This window comes from Pavona decussata, unplaced genomic scaffold (assembly GCF_977016875.1).
Source record: "Pavona decussata unplaced genomic scaffold, jaPavDecu1.1 SCAFFOLD_11, whole genome shotgun sequence".
In the NCBI taxonomy this organism is placed as follows: domain Eukaryota; kingdom Metazoa; phylum Cnidaria; class Anthozoa; order Scleractinia; family Agariciidae; genus Pavona; species Pavona decussata.
The window spans coordinates 4,752,523-4,766,783 of record NW_028145434.1 but is presented as its reverse complement, the minus strand read 5'-3'; the positions used below and the strand labels follow the sequence as shown (position 1 = coordinate 4,766,783).

General features: G+C 39.1%; 2 protein-coding genes and 1 long non-coding RNA gene across 20 annotated transcripts in view; 1 reads left to right on the top strand and 2 right to left on the bottom strand.

Annotated features, from left to right (window-relative positions):
- Nucleotides 1-14,261, bottom strand: part of LOC146488332 (scavenger receptor cysteine-rich domain-containing protein DMBT1-like) — a 248,755-nt gene that overhangs the window by 144,415 nt on the left and 90,079 nt on the right. The window lies entirely within an intron of this gene.
- LOC146488333 (uncharacterized) overlaps nucleotides 1-14,261 on the top strand; it is a 152,380-nt gene that overhangs the window by 82,516 nt on the left and 55,603 nt on the right. The window lies entirely within an intron of this gene.
- LOC146488334 (scavenger receptor cysteine-rich domain superfamily protein-like) overlaps nucleotides 1-14,261 on the bottom strand; it is a 77,117-nt gene that overhangs the window by 15,781 nt on the left and 47,075 nt on the right. Inside the window, exons 11-18 of one of the 5 annotated variants that reach the window (XM_085123814.1) lie at nucleotides 12,534-12,842; nucleotides 9,509-9,817; nucleotides 8,965-9,270; nucleotides 4,487-4,795; nucleotides 3,516-3,821; nucleotides 2,540-2,848; nucleotides 1,501-1,809; nucleotides 119-427 (exon numbers count right to left, since the gene is read on the bottom strand). In XM_085123814.1, coding sequence (XP_084979940.1) covers nucleotides 119-427; nucleotides 1,501-1,809; nucleotides 2,540-2,848; nucleotides 3,516-3,821; nucleotides 4,487-4,795; nucleotides 8,965-9,270; nucleotides 9,509-9,817; nucleotides 12,534-12,842 — 2,466 coding nt within the window. The remainder of the gene's footprint in view (nucleotides 1-118; nucleotides 428-1,500; nucleotides 1,810-2,539; nucleotides 2,849-3,515; nucleotides 3,822-4,486; nucleotides 4,796-8,964; nucleotides 9,271-9,508; nucleotides 9,818-12,533; nucleotides 12,843-14,261) is intronic. The other 4 variants (XM_085123848.1, XM_085123839.1, XM_085123829.1 and 1 more) reach the window with 4 other exon arrangements.

Sequence of the window (14,261 nt, the reverse complement as noted above, 5' to 3'; positions counted from 1 at the left end):
TATTACAGAGAATGTTACAATCCATGACCTTCAAGGAATGGTGCACAAATTAAGGCCCAAATTGTAAAGAAACTCCCAGTAAAGGGTGTAATACAGATAAATTGATAATTGTACTTACTTAGACAAATAACTGACGCATCTTCAGAGTGACCACAGTTATGTACACTCCATCCATTATGTGAACATCTCTCAATAGACGTTTCATTGCCCAAGCAGTTGACATTATCCAACCATATCTTTCCACTTCCCTGACCGAAGTGAGCAGAGTGTGGAGCACCTGACGCGTCAGCATACCCAAGTGCACGACAGACGACTCGCGCATCATTCATATCCCACGAATCGTCACAAACTGTTCCCCAGTGGCCTTTGTAAAAGATCTCCACTCTCCCTTCTCCATTCCAGTTTCCTCCAACAAGCCGTATGAAGCCTGAGAAAGCAAAGATTGTGTTAAATGACAGTGGTTTGATATGAGTGGCAATTCAGCCGCTACTGAGTAATTTCCTATAATCATCGATGATGAAAAGATTGAAAATAGAAAATATAACCTGGCTTGGTGAATCTTTAGGGTTATCCTTAAATCGCTGATATTTCACTAAGTTTTAGTTGCATCCAAAAATAATAAATATAGGAAGGTAAACTGTTGTTCTAAATTGTAGAGAAACGGCATAATTTTACGGTTTAAAGGGACACTGTCACGGCAATTTTGCTATATTTTCGTCAAAATGGCTCAAATATTTGACAGAGAACCTTTTTTCTAACATGAAATTGCTGTTAGAGCACCGGGAAGGAAATATCATTACAAGGGATTTTTCCGGGGAAGAACAAACTATAAGCAGTTTTTGACGACTTCTCTACAATACAGAGGAGTAACTTGAAAAAATTGGCCAATTTTTTCAAGTTGCAATCCATTTCCATCCTAGTCATCCCCAGCAAAAGATAATTAATACTAGTTTCTGTGCATTATTAGGGTTATTGTTAACAAAACTGAACCATTATTTTGACAATTCCATCGATTCAAATGCGTTTTTTGGCTATTCAAAGTAACAAAAAAATCGGTGACACTGCCCCTTTAAGAAGCCAAAATACCCATGGCGTCGGTATAGTCTCGTGCTAATCACAAAAATTTGATACATTAGCCATATAATGCCAGCTTCAATCTACAAAACTGGCCATTGAAAATGAGATCATTTGCCCACATGCTGGTGAACCTCAAAAATTAACTTGAAATTATAGAAAACGTTGTGACAGCAAAACAGAAGGAGTTGTGACTTGAGATACAATGATGAAGTTTCAACTTGCCACAAGAAAAAACTCACTGTTAAGTGTCATTATAGTAACCAACTAAAACCAACGACGTATACGATGTTTTAAAAACTGCGCAACAGTTATGGCTTACAAATATTTGATGCGTTCATAGTCTGTCATTGTAGTTTTAAATACAAAAAAAAAAAAAAAAAAAAAAAAAAAATATCAATAAAGATAATGCGAAGTCATATTTACTTAAACAAATAACTGACGCATCTTCAGAGTGGCCGCAGTTATGTACACTCCATCCATTGTGTGGACATCTCTCAATAGACGTTTCATTGCCATTGCAGTTGACATTATCCAACCATATCGGTCCACGTCCCCGACCGAAGTGTGCAGAGTGTGGAGCACTTGACGCGTCAGCATACCCAAGCGCTCGACAAACGACTCGAGCATCATTCATATCCCACGAATCGTCACAAACTGTTCCCCAGTGGCCATTGTGAAAGATATCCACTCTCCCTTCTCCATTCCAGTTCCCTCCAACAAGCCGTATGAAGCCTGAGAAAGCAAAGATTGTGTTAAAATACCAGTGGTTTGATATGATTTTCAATGCAGCCACGTGTTTTCGCGATTGCCTATAATCATGCATGATCAAAAGATTAAAAGTAGGAAATATAACCTTGCTTCGTAAATCTTTAGGATTATCCTTAAATCGCTGGTCTTTCACTGCGTTTTGATTGCAAAAAGGAAAAAAAAAAAAAAACAAAAAAAAAAAAAAACAAAAAAAAACAAATAAAGGAGGGCAAATTTTTTTGTTCTTCTAGTAAATTGTATTGAAACGGTATAAGTTAAGGTTTAAAAAGCGAACCTACCCAAGACGTTGCTATAGTAACGTGCTACTGACAAAAATATGATACATTAGAATATTGTAACGCCAGCTTTAATCTACAAAACTGGCCATTGAAAATGAGATCATTTGCCCACATGCTGATGAGCCTCAAAAATTAACTTGAAATTCTAGAAAACGTTGTGACAGCAAAACAGAAGGAGTTGTGACTTGAGATACAATGATGAAGTTTCAACTTGTCACAAGAAAAAGCTCACTGTTTAGTGTCATTATAGTAACCAACTAAAACCAACGACGTATAAGATGTTTTAAAAACTGCACAACAGTTATGGCTTACAAGTATTTGATGCGGTCATAATCTGTCATTGTAGTTTTAAATACAAAAAAAAACAAAAAAAAAAAAAAACAATATCAATAAAGATAATGCGAAGTCATATTTACTTAAACAAATAACTGACGCATCTTCAGAGTGACCGCAGTTATGTACACTCCATCCATTGTGTGAACAACTCTCTATTGAACTTTCATTGCCCAAGCAGTTGACATCATCCAACCATATCTTTCCACTTCCCTGACCGAAGTGAGCTGAGTGTGGAGCACTTGACGCGTCAGCATACCCAAGTGCACGACAAACGACTCGAGCATCATTCATATCCCACGAATCGTCACAAACTGTTCCCCAGTGGTCATTGTGCAAGATCTCCACTCTCCCTTCTCCATTCCAGTTTCCTCCAACAAGCCGTATGAAGCCTGAGAAAGCAAAGATTGTGTTTAAATGACAGTGGTTTGATATGAGTGGCAATTCAGTCGCTACCGAGTGATTTCGCGATTGCCTATAATCATCGATGATGAAAAGATTGAAAATAGAAAATATAACCTGGCTTGGTAAATCTTTAGGGTTATCCTTAAATCGCTGATATTTCACTAAGTTTTAGTTGCATCCAAAAATAATAAATAAAGGAAGGTAAACTGTTGTTCTAAATTCAACAGAAACGGTATAATTTTAGGTTTAAGAAGCCAAAATACCCATGACGTTGGTATAGTCATGTGCTAATGACAAAAATTTAATAATGCCAGCTTTAATCTACATAACTGGCCATGGAAGACGAGATCATTTGACACCAGCCGGTGAACCTCAAAAATTAACTTCTAACTCTAGGAAACTTTGTGACAGCAAAACAGAAAGAGTTATCACTTGAGATACAATGATAAAGTTGCAACTCGCTACAAAAGAAGCTTACGGTAAGTGTCATTATAGCAACCAACCAAAACCAACAACGTCTAAAAAATGTTCTAGAAAATGCAGAACAGTTATGGCTTACAAGTATTTGAGGCGGTCATAGTCTGTCATTGTAGTTTTAAATACAAAAAAAAAAAAAAAACAATATCAATAAAGATAATGCGAAGTCATATTTACTTAAACAAATAACTGACGCATCTTCAGAGTGACCGCAGTTATGTACACTCCATCCATTGTGTGAACAACTCTCTATTGACCTTTCATTGCCCTGACAATTGACTTCATCTAACCATATCTGACCGCTTCCTTGACCAAATAAGGCGGAGTGTGGAGCACTGGACGCACCAGTATAACCAAGCTCACGACAAATGACTCTTGCGTCATTTAAATCCCATGAATCGTCACAAACGGTTCCCCAGGTACCATTGTGGAATATCTCAACCCTACCCTCTCCGTGCCAGCTTCCACCAACAAGCCTCGAACCTGGGAAAGAGTTAATCGCTGTATAAAGCTAATTATTTGAGATGAAAGTGGTTTTTGAACTACATAAATGGGTGTGGCCTACAAGGCTTTGAATTGTTCAGAATCAGTTACGGCAGTCTCACACAACTAATCCGAATGTCTAGTGAAATAGAACGGGTCCAAATGTGTGATTTAAGGATAATATACTCCCCATCTTCTTACCAGGAAGGCTTACAACTTGCTAAAAATCGCTAGACTTGAACACAGGCGCAACGAACTCTGCATGAGAACGTTTTATTAAGTTGAAAAAGGCGGGCTCTTTTCAAAACTTCTAACTCCGATTAGGCCTATCGCCCACTATTCTCTTAGAAACTCTTACTCTTGGAAGCTTTTTAGATGTAGAAGTGAGCATTTTAAGCGGAGCTTTTCCCTGGTACCATCCTAATGGAAAACATAACATCTTGTAAAGGTTTTTTTCTTAGGTTTACTATGATTTTACAACCTTTTTATCCATATTCTTGTAATTTTACCTGGTTTTACTATTACTCCAGTCCCAACGAGGTTTTTGTAATTTTTTTTTTTTAGATATTGTCAACACATTGAAATTCATTTTTAATGCGAGAATGTGGTGATTTAACATCTTTATTATTTATTATAATAAAAATCTACTTTATCGTCATCCTTACTTGAACAAATGACTGAAGCATCCTCAGAGTGACCACAGTTATGTAGCCTCCATCCATTGTGTGCACATCTCTTAATAGACGTTTCATTGCCAAGGCAGTTGACATTATGCAACCATATCTTTCCACTTCCCTGACCAAAGTAAGCAGAGTGGGGAGCACGGGAAGCGTTAGGATAACCAAGTGCCCGACAAACGACTCGCGCATCATTCATGTCCCACGAATGGTCACAGACTGTTCCCCAGACGCCATTGTGAAAGATCTCCACCCTCCCTTCTCCATTCCAGTTTCCTCCAACAAGCCGTATGAAGCCTGAGAAAGGAAAGATTGTCTTAAAATGATGGTTTGATATGAGTGACTATTCAGTCACGACCGAGTGATTTCTCAATTCCCTATAATCATCAATGTTTTCAAAAAAATTGAAAACAGCAAGTATAACCTGGCTACTTAAATCGTTAGGGTTATCCTAAATCTTTGATGTTGGGGCGGGGAATCATCGGGGAGTCCAACCCAGTTAACATGTAAACATCTGACGAAAACGAATTTCCCGCACTCAGCTTGATTTTGCTTTAATAACAACGGCTATTACCGCCGCATAACGGGCCAGAGGTTCTTAGCAACGAAAACAAGACTTCGGCACCCCTTGGAGATACCTGGTATCTCCACGGGACGTCAAATAACTCGGAGCATTCCAATGTAACAGAATCCATTCTGGCATTACTTCTGTTTCGCTTGCGGCGTTAATTTTAACGCTAAATTGTTATAATCCTTGCGCCTAAAAGTTTTTTTTTTTTTTTTTTGCGAGCTTTTAATTAAATTTCTTTCGTTAAAATATGGCGTGTCTGCAAACGGATCCGGCATGACATGTTTTGCTGCAGGCTGTTGGGAAGCGATGAAATTTAAACCGGGGCACCCAGCAGTTCAGTAATGGAATCTTTTCGCGAGCTTTTAATTAAATTTCTTTCGTTAAAATATGACGTGTCTGCAAACGGATCCCGCATGACATGTTTTGCTGCAGTCTGTTGGAAAGCGATGAAATTTAAACCGGGGCACTCAACAGTTCAGTAATGGAATCTTTTCGCGAGCTTTTAATTAAATTTCTTTCGTTAAAATATGACGTGTCTGCAAACGGATCCCGCATGACATGTTTTGCTGCAGTCTGTTGGAAAGCGATGAAATTTAAACCGGGGCACTCAACAGTTCAGTAATGGAATCTGTTCGCAGAAATTCAGATTGAAACATAATGAAAAACGGAATTTCGACTTTAATCGTTCGCCACACAGGAATAGAAGAAGGCAAATATGTCGTTAACACTAGAACCGTGACCAACTTGGAGATCCTTGGAAATGCGGAAAATGTTTCAGCAAAGGAATCTAACCAATTTGATTAGTTGGCCGGGCTCATTCGTATGCACACTGCAAATTGTCGGCCTGAGCTCTCTTTTTTTTTCTTTTACTGATATACCGCGTGCTTAAGACCCGTTCGATTTATAAATTCTGCTGCTCTTTGACAGATTTCATTTTTAGCAAGGTTTATACAAGCAGTTCCATTGCGATAAAGTATTATAAATCAGTTCTATTTACGTCCATTTATTCACTTTCTTAATGTGATAAATCGTTATGTGTAAATCAACTCAGGCTAAATCGGCCAAACAAAATTCGGCCCAATAAATGGGTATATATAAACAGATCATCAAGAAGCCCATTTCTACCGGCGCTCTTCAAGTGAGGTGAGGCAGGTGGCTGCAAGACCCAGTTGATGCTCTTCCGCTACAGCTGTCATTCAATCCTTTCTTCATTTCACTGTGCAATGAACTCCCCTCAACTCTCTGTTGAGTACAAGAGAGTTAGTCCCTCGATCAGACCAAACTTCAATCAGACCTCAATTGGTCCTCTTCTAATGATAAACTGTCGAAGGATCATAATCGAAGGCTCCTGTGAGCCAACTCGTAAATGCAGAAGTAAATAGTGGCAAGGCATAAAACATTGTTTGTATGTTGTTTGGTTGGCCCAGGATAAGGGGCCTTAATGAGGGGCCTCACTGGCATTTTATTGCGCATCCGTGGCCACTTCGAGTAGATTTTTAGCCGTTGCCCTCAGCAAGATTGAGCTCCTTAAATAGTTTAGTATGTTTTTAAGAAAGTTTTAATTTTGAAAATTGTTTAGAGCCTTTGGAATGGTTGGCTTTTTTAAAAGCCAAAAAGAAAAACGATGCCTCCGTTACCTCGGGAATCGAAAACCATCTAAGTCAGCGAGCTAGGCCACTAGACAACATTGTCCTCAACTGCTGAAGGAGAGATTGATTTTTTCTTGTTCATCTGCTGATCTGACAATTCACTGCCATACTTCACAACATGCACGTTAACTTTCTGTGAATTTAAGGAGTTTACAGGTACTATTTTTTCATGCACAGCTCGGCCCAGCATGATGAGAAAAGCATACGGTTCTTCCGCCCTCCCTTTGAGACACTCTTCATACAACTGAGCTTCAGAAACATTTGTACAAATGAGCAGGGCCACTTGTGTCTATTCAACTCAGTTATTACTTTGCCCTTTAAATAGGGCCATCTTGACAAATCCTTTGTCTTTGTTGCAGTGATATCGAGATCGTCTTTAAGTTTAACGTTATTCATTGTCACGGTACGACTCTCATGGTTACCAGCTGCTCGTACTTCAACGCTGATTTGACCAACTCTTATGTAGACTCTCCTCATAATGTACATACAGCCAAGGTATGACAGTTGTCAATCTGAATCCCAATTTTCTCTGCTATCGACTGGAGAGAAACGTTCCCTCGCTTCCTGTGTCTAGTAGTGCATACAAACTAACTAAGGGTCCCCTCTTATTCATTATTTTAATCGGCACAACCTAGTATGTATTCTTTGCCTTCGAAGTTGTAGAGTTCATGTTGCTTGGCACTTCATCACCCATAGCTGTAGTTATTGCATTCACATTAGCTGGCTCTTTAACTGCATGGTCCACCATCACCCACGCCTGTATCCACGTGCTCTCCGACATCATTTGTCCAGTAAAGTGTGATGCAGCTGCTGACAGTACCTTCACCAGCAAATTGCCCCCTTCGCAAACAGCTCAAGCAAAGCCGCTTGTATCTTTGGAAGACTTTTTTCTGCCCTATAGACGTTCTGGTGAAATCCGTACAATGCCCTATCGTATGGGAGGCCTCACAGCTGTAGCATTTTCCAGACGGAAGGGTACCTCCTGACATTGAGACGTTTGAACCCCTGCGTTAGGTGCCCTGGCTTTCTTGGATATGTGATCCAAGCTGCGTTGGAAATGTTGTCACTCTGCATTTATCTTCTGTTGTGGCTCTGTGATCGGGGCTCGTCTGTTGCTTTTTGCTGGTCATTTCACAAATATGGGGTCATTGGCTGCTTCAGCGTGCCTTTCTATGAATTCTCATAGCAATTTGAGACTTTAGAACCTTCTTTTCTCTCTGATACGCTGAGCTTCGTCTCTCCACTTAACCTGAAGTTCAACTGGTAATTTTCCCGACATTTTCACCGAATTGGTCATGTTCATTTCAGAGAGAGTAATCATGGATTTCTAAGTCTCGTAGAAGGTTATTGAACGATCAGCAAATGGGTGCAGGCCTTGTCTATCAGTACTTGAGATAACGCTCCTTCCATTAAAGCATCAACACATGCCCCTGCTAAAACATGTTGGTTGTCTAACATTTTGAGAACCTTTGAGAAACCACCGGACACCTCTTCAAATCCAGCCACAACACGTCCAGCTTGTACATCGAACTTCAGAATATTTTGAGAGTCAACCATTTATAGAAGCGAATATTGAATCTAAAGTATTCAAAGGGGGAGGCTGTACCTAGTTACTATGGAATCTTTGCTAGTTGTTAGTCATTCAAACTAGATTCCTTACGATTTAATTGAATTAACAAATTAACAAATAAAAGAAGGCAAAAATGGTGGTTTAAATTGTAGTAAAAAGTGGTGAATAAACCACTATCTAGTTTTCACGTCTCACCAGAAAGAAAAGAATAGAATAATCAATCAAACGAGAGCCGAGTAGAATTAGCGAAGGCCATAATGTCGCGTACGAAAATCAAGGAGCCTGTACATGCAAAGTATTCATCATACGTAACTTTCTTAGAAAGCCTTGTATCTGCAATGGTCACATGAATCTACAAAAAGGTGTTTGCTCCTAGGTCTCAATTTTTAGCTAAGCTATACAAATGGCAGAAATATGATCCATCAGAAGACGATAATGTCAGCCTTAATTTACATAACTGGAAATGCAGATTATTTGACAGCAACTGGTAATCCTGAAAATGCAATGGTACTTTTAGAAAAAGTTAGTGATAACCACTTATTGGAAGATTATTTTAGGAAATACAAAAACGTAAACAGTTTTCGCTTACAAGTATTCGAGGTGGTCACAGTCTGTTATTGTGGTTTCAAAAAGTAGATGAACAATAAAAATAAAAATACTACGAAGTCATACTTACTTAAACAAATGGCTGACGCATCTTCATAGTGACTACAGTCATGTACACCCCATTCCTTATGTGAACAACTCTCTATCGAAGTTTCACTGCCCAAGCAGTTGACATTATCCAACCATATCTGGCCGCTTCCTTGACCAAAGTAGGCGGAGTGTGGAGCACTGGCCGCGTCAGGATAATCAAGCGCACGACAAACGACTCTTGCATCATTCAAATCCCACAAATCGTCACAGACGGTTCCCCAGGTACCATTGTGGAAGATCTCAACCCTACCCTCTCCAACCCTGCTTCCACCAACAAGTCTTGAATCTGCGAAAGAATTTTTGTGTTAAAATGATAATTATTTGATATGAGTGACAATTCTGTTAGTACCACGTGATATCATTAATATCAGAGACTTTAGCAAGCAACTTAAACGTCTTATCACGATATAGCTTTAGGTAGTACACCAATAGTTGTGGCCTACAAGGATTTGAATTGGTCAAATTTGTTACGGCAGTCTCACACTGTCAATCAAAATAAAAATGTACTTTATTGTCATACTCACTTGAACAAATAACTGAGGCATCTTCATTGTGACCACAGTTATGTACACTCCATCTACTGTGTGAACATCTCTCAATAGACGTTTCATTGCCCAAGCAGTTGACATCATCCAACCATATCTTTCCACTTCCCTGCCCGAAGTGAGCAGTGTAGAGGGCACGGGAAGCGCTAGGATAACCAAGCGCACGACAAACGACTCGCGCATCATTAATATCCCAGTAATCATCACAAACTGTTCCCCAGACGCCTTTGTGAAGTATCTCCACCCTACCCTCTCCGACCCAGCTTCCTCCTACTAGACGAGTTATGCCTGAAAATAGATTGTGTGTGTTAAATGGTTTGTCTTTACAAAAATGTCAATCTATATAATCATATGATCATTATCATCGGCATTGTCATCGCTATCGTCATTATTATTGTCTACAATATTTAATCCAGTTTCTGTTTTTTGTTTATCATATCAATCAACTTATCAAACAAGCGAAGTAAAACCTATTCATCGGTCGTTGAAATCACATTCGTCTGCAACAAATCCTCTATTTAGTGCAACTTGTACGAGCTGCATTTATTTATCTCCACAGTTGATTAGCTAAGTTACTTTCTTGATCGGTGCCGCATTACTAATGTTTTTTGAAGTCGATTTTTTTATGAGCACATAACGTTGTGTAAGCACATCACATCATTTGAAAGTAAAATAACTTTTGTTTAAAATGCTTATTGTCTTTCATAAAAACCTCACAAAATTTTATTATGATCATCATCATTATCATCATCATCATTATCATCATCATCATTATCATCATTATCATAAGTATCAACTCGTTCATCATCGTCCTCATTAACGTGACTATTATTATCTGAAAATTCGCTCGTTGGCATATGATTTACTACTAGTATAATTAAAGATTCTTGAATGTGCATGTGTGCGATGATGTCGATGCCAGGCTCTCTCTCTCCTTTGCCAAGTTCGTGATGATGTCATCCACCCCTGCAAAATCTGAGGGGGATGCCAGGTACGCGTCCGAAGATCCATCAATTCATTCGTTGATTGTCCCATACAATCTTGGCTCTAAACGCAATTAGAATTAGCGGTAGCTTTTACTAAACCATGAACTCATGGGTGATGATTTTAGCCAGCCAATCTGTTTTAGTATTTGCACAATGGAGAATACTGTAACATTTTACAGACCTAATTCTTAGTTCTAAGCGGTAAAAAGTAGACAAAAAAAAAAAACAACAACAACAACAACAACGACAACAACACACACACACACACCAACAAGACAAGGGTTGCTTGATCGTCTTGTAGAACTACTTTGACTAGTTCCTGACTTTTTATAAATCATCAAACTTTCCAGGTAACAGTGATAAAACAACTGTCGTTAAAGTCAAGTTCTTTTGTCTTTCGATCTAACCTATGACCAGAACTAGTCCACCGCAAAGGAGAAGAAAGGAGGGCAGTCTGCAGACTAATTTAAAAAAGTCTTGTTTGAGTATTTTAGTCAATGATGATTTTATTTATATTTTTGTACAATAATCGATGCAATGATATTTTTATCCTGTTTATCTTTTGTAGGTGATTTTATTCAGGCTATCATTTTTAACTTTATTTCATGTCAGACGTCTTGCGTGATGGCACCACCTTTGCAGGACTAGGAATTTTTGAATAAAGGTTGAATAAAGTAGTTGATACATGTACTTGCCAGATCTTGTGTATCGGATTCTGAAATACTTTTGAATGCTTGAAGAAAAAAAAAATTTCTTGTAAAGAACTCTTTTGTTATTGGCTGTGATGTGTTGATGAGGCCCCAGTTGTCCAAAGAGCGGATAATTTTATCCACTGGGTAGGTTGGAATCCCGCAGATGAAATATGTGCAAGATTTTTCTGATAGCCCTATAATTTGTGAATAGAGTAGAAGCGTGTGTCAAATGTAAGTGTGGCATTGTGTGGAAAACTTGCCAAAAGCGTTAGTTGGAGTACATTTGCATCACTGGATTGTGACTTAACCTGTGCATAAAGTTATCCGCTCTTGGAACAACTGGGGCCAGAAGTTCGCACCGTATACGTATTTGATGGCTTTCATGAGAAATGGCGGAAAAATTAATGAACGCGGGTAATTTTTTTCATCGTTAGTCTAGGATTTCCATCTGCATCAATCTCTAATCATATAAAGTCACGGCAAGTATAACGTGTGACAAGTATATGTAGTTTACGGGAAGATGTACCACATGTTCTTCCTATGGAATTGTGGAAGTCTCAGGTATACCATACACATACTTTTTTATGTAACAGGGTATCGTGACGTACTTTCAATGAATGGAGTTTTGTAAAGTAACCATGAGATATCAGCAAAAAAATATATATAGCTCCCTATAGCTTAGTGCTAGAGCATCCGAACTAGTAATCGTGTGGTCATAGGTTCGACTCCTGTTGGGAGAACTCAGATTTTCATGTCTCAAGTATACCTATGTCACTGACTGTTAAATACATCTATACAAGCCACGGCGGCGAGTACGATCCACGGAAAATATTCCTCGTGAGTAATTTTTCAACCGTTCTTTCATCAAAGTTTCATGTATCCACGAAAGGTTTTTGACTCTGGAATTATGTTTTTTTTATGACACAGGAATACTCGGAAAAAAATCCGAGTGCTCCTATCAGGAGTCCAATCTAAGACCTTCCGATTACTAGTTCGGATGCTCTAGAACTGAGCTATAGGGAGACTCGTGGGGGCTAAGACCATTAAACTAGGTTCATGGGACAAACATCCTGCATACTGCTAGGATTGGAATGTCAATTTGTGTCATATGCGCAATGGAAATAATGTGATGGAATAAGTTACTTTAGTTAATAAATGAAAAACGCTGACAAAAGCTCTTGTAAGTTAAAGAATTAAAAAGAAACAAGCTTCACAAGGCGCTGGAATTCTTTCTTATGAGACACTGCTACTTTGAATATCTGTCGTTGGTGACAACAAAACATCTTTTTAATTTGTACAATAAAAACTGATCAGTAAAATACTTACTTGAGCAGATGACTGATGCATCCTCACGGTGATCGCAGTTATGTATATTCCATCCATTGTGCCCGCAACTTTCAAGGGAACTCTCATGACCCCGGCAGTTGACGTTATCCAACAATATCTGGCCACTTCCCTGACCAAAATAAGCTGCGTGGGGGGCTCTGTAAGCGTTAGAATATCCAAGCGTACGACAAACGACCCGAGCATCATTTGTATCCCAAGAATCGTCACAAACTGTTCCCCAGGCGCCATTGTGAAGTATTTCCACCCTACCCTCTCCGCTCCAGCTGCCTCCTATTAGACGAGTTTTGCCTGAAAATAGACCGTGTGTGTTAATTTTTTTTTTTTTTTTGCTAAAAGCGTCACTCTATTTAAGCAATAGATGACTTTTTCAATGCTTACATAGCCCCATTTAAACACAAGCGGGGTCGGGAGAACTCGAGACAGTGATGCAACCCGAGACGCAATCGAGGGTTTGCATAGCTTTCAAGAAGTCTCCCAACTTTCCGAGTGTTTAGATAAGGCCATATAAACACGGAAAAAAGTCTTTTATTGCTTACATAAAATATTTCTCAAAAATCGACAAATGAAGGGAGATTTTATTGATCCCTCGATTGAAATAGATTTTCTCAATACAGGCTCTGGACAATCATATTTGCTGCTAGCCAATGAAAAAGGCGCATCTGACATCACATGAAACAATCAAAATTCACGTTATAAAGTCAAAATTAAGTTCAAATTTGTGGCAAGCGCCGTGTAGATGACGGCGATTTGAGCTTTGAATCGTCGTAAGTCTTGCAGAAAAATAACGAAAGTTCGTTGAAAACTAGAAGAAATGTTCAAAATATACGATTCCGCAAGGAAGTAACTTCAAGATGAAGAGTTCCTTTGAGCTGAAAATGAATGTCGCTGTACTTACTCGCTCTTGAAAGTGATGTGAACTCGCCCGATTTGGCAGCTTTAGAACATGGTTGAGAAATGAAATTGCTCATCGTGCTTTGCGAAGTTTTGCTGGTTAGGAATTATCGCACAAGCTCCGGATCCTCTCTCCTCCGCAGAGGTTCGATGGGGTGTTATGTGTATCGGCTCAAAGAAGTGAGTGCAGGCGCAAAAGCTCAGAAGGTTGACTTGGCGGCGAACCTCTGCCAGAAGCATGTCGTTTTCTTGTACATCGATAGATTTCTCGGTCATCTCTAAATTTGACAGTTTCATTCTTGGCGGAAGTCAGCATTTACTTTGTCTCTACAGTTTGCGGTCGTTAATTTTAAGGTGAGATTTCACAACTGATTTCTAGAAAAAAGCAAAATCGTTCGTATTCGAAGCCCCCCTTGAAACCCGTGGAGAGTGAATAGTACATCTCGGCGATTTCACTTCGTGAAAGTCAACAATAGTCACGAACAAATAATTGCTTTTTCTGGGCTTGAAAGGCCTTTTAGCCGTTTATAACCTTATTTTAAATGACGGTTGTGTAACTTGAATTTCATTCTTGTAGTGATGATTTAAGGTATCACAGCAAAATAAAAGCGTTTTCTCAACAGTCATCATGAGAGGAACAAATTTTCTCCGATTTGTAAGCATGTAGATAAGTTTTTGTGAGTAAATCTCCCACATCGTGCAACATAACAATTTCACAAACACCCGCCATTTTTATGACATACGTACGCACACCACCCTAGTTACAAAATGACTCCCCCGGATCGCAGCCATATTGGGCGTGGTTTTTGGCAGAAG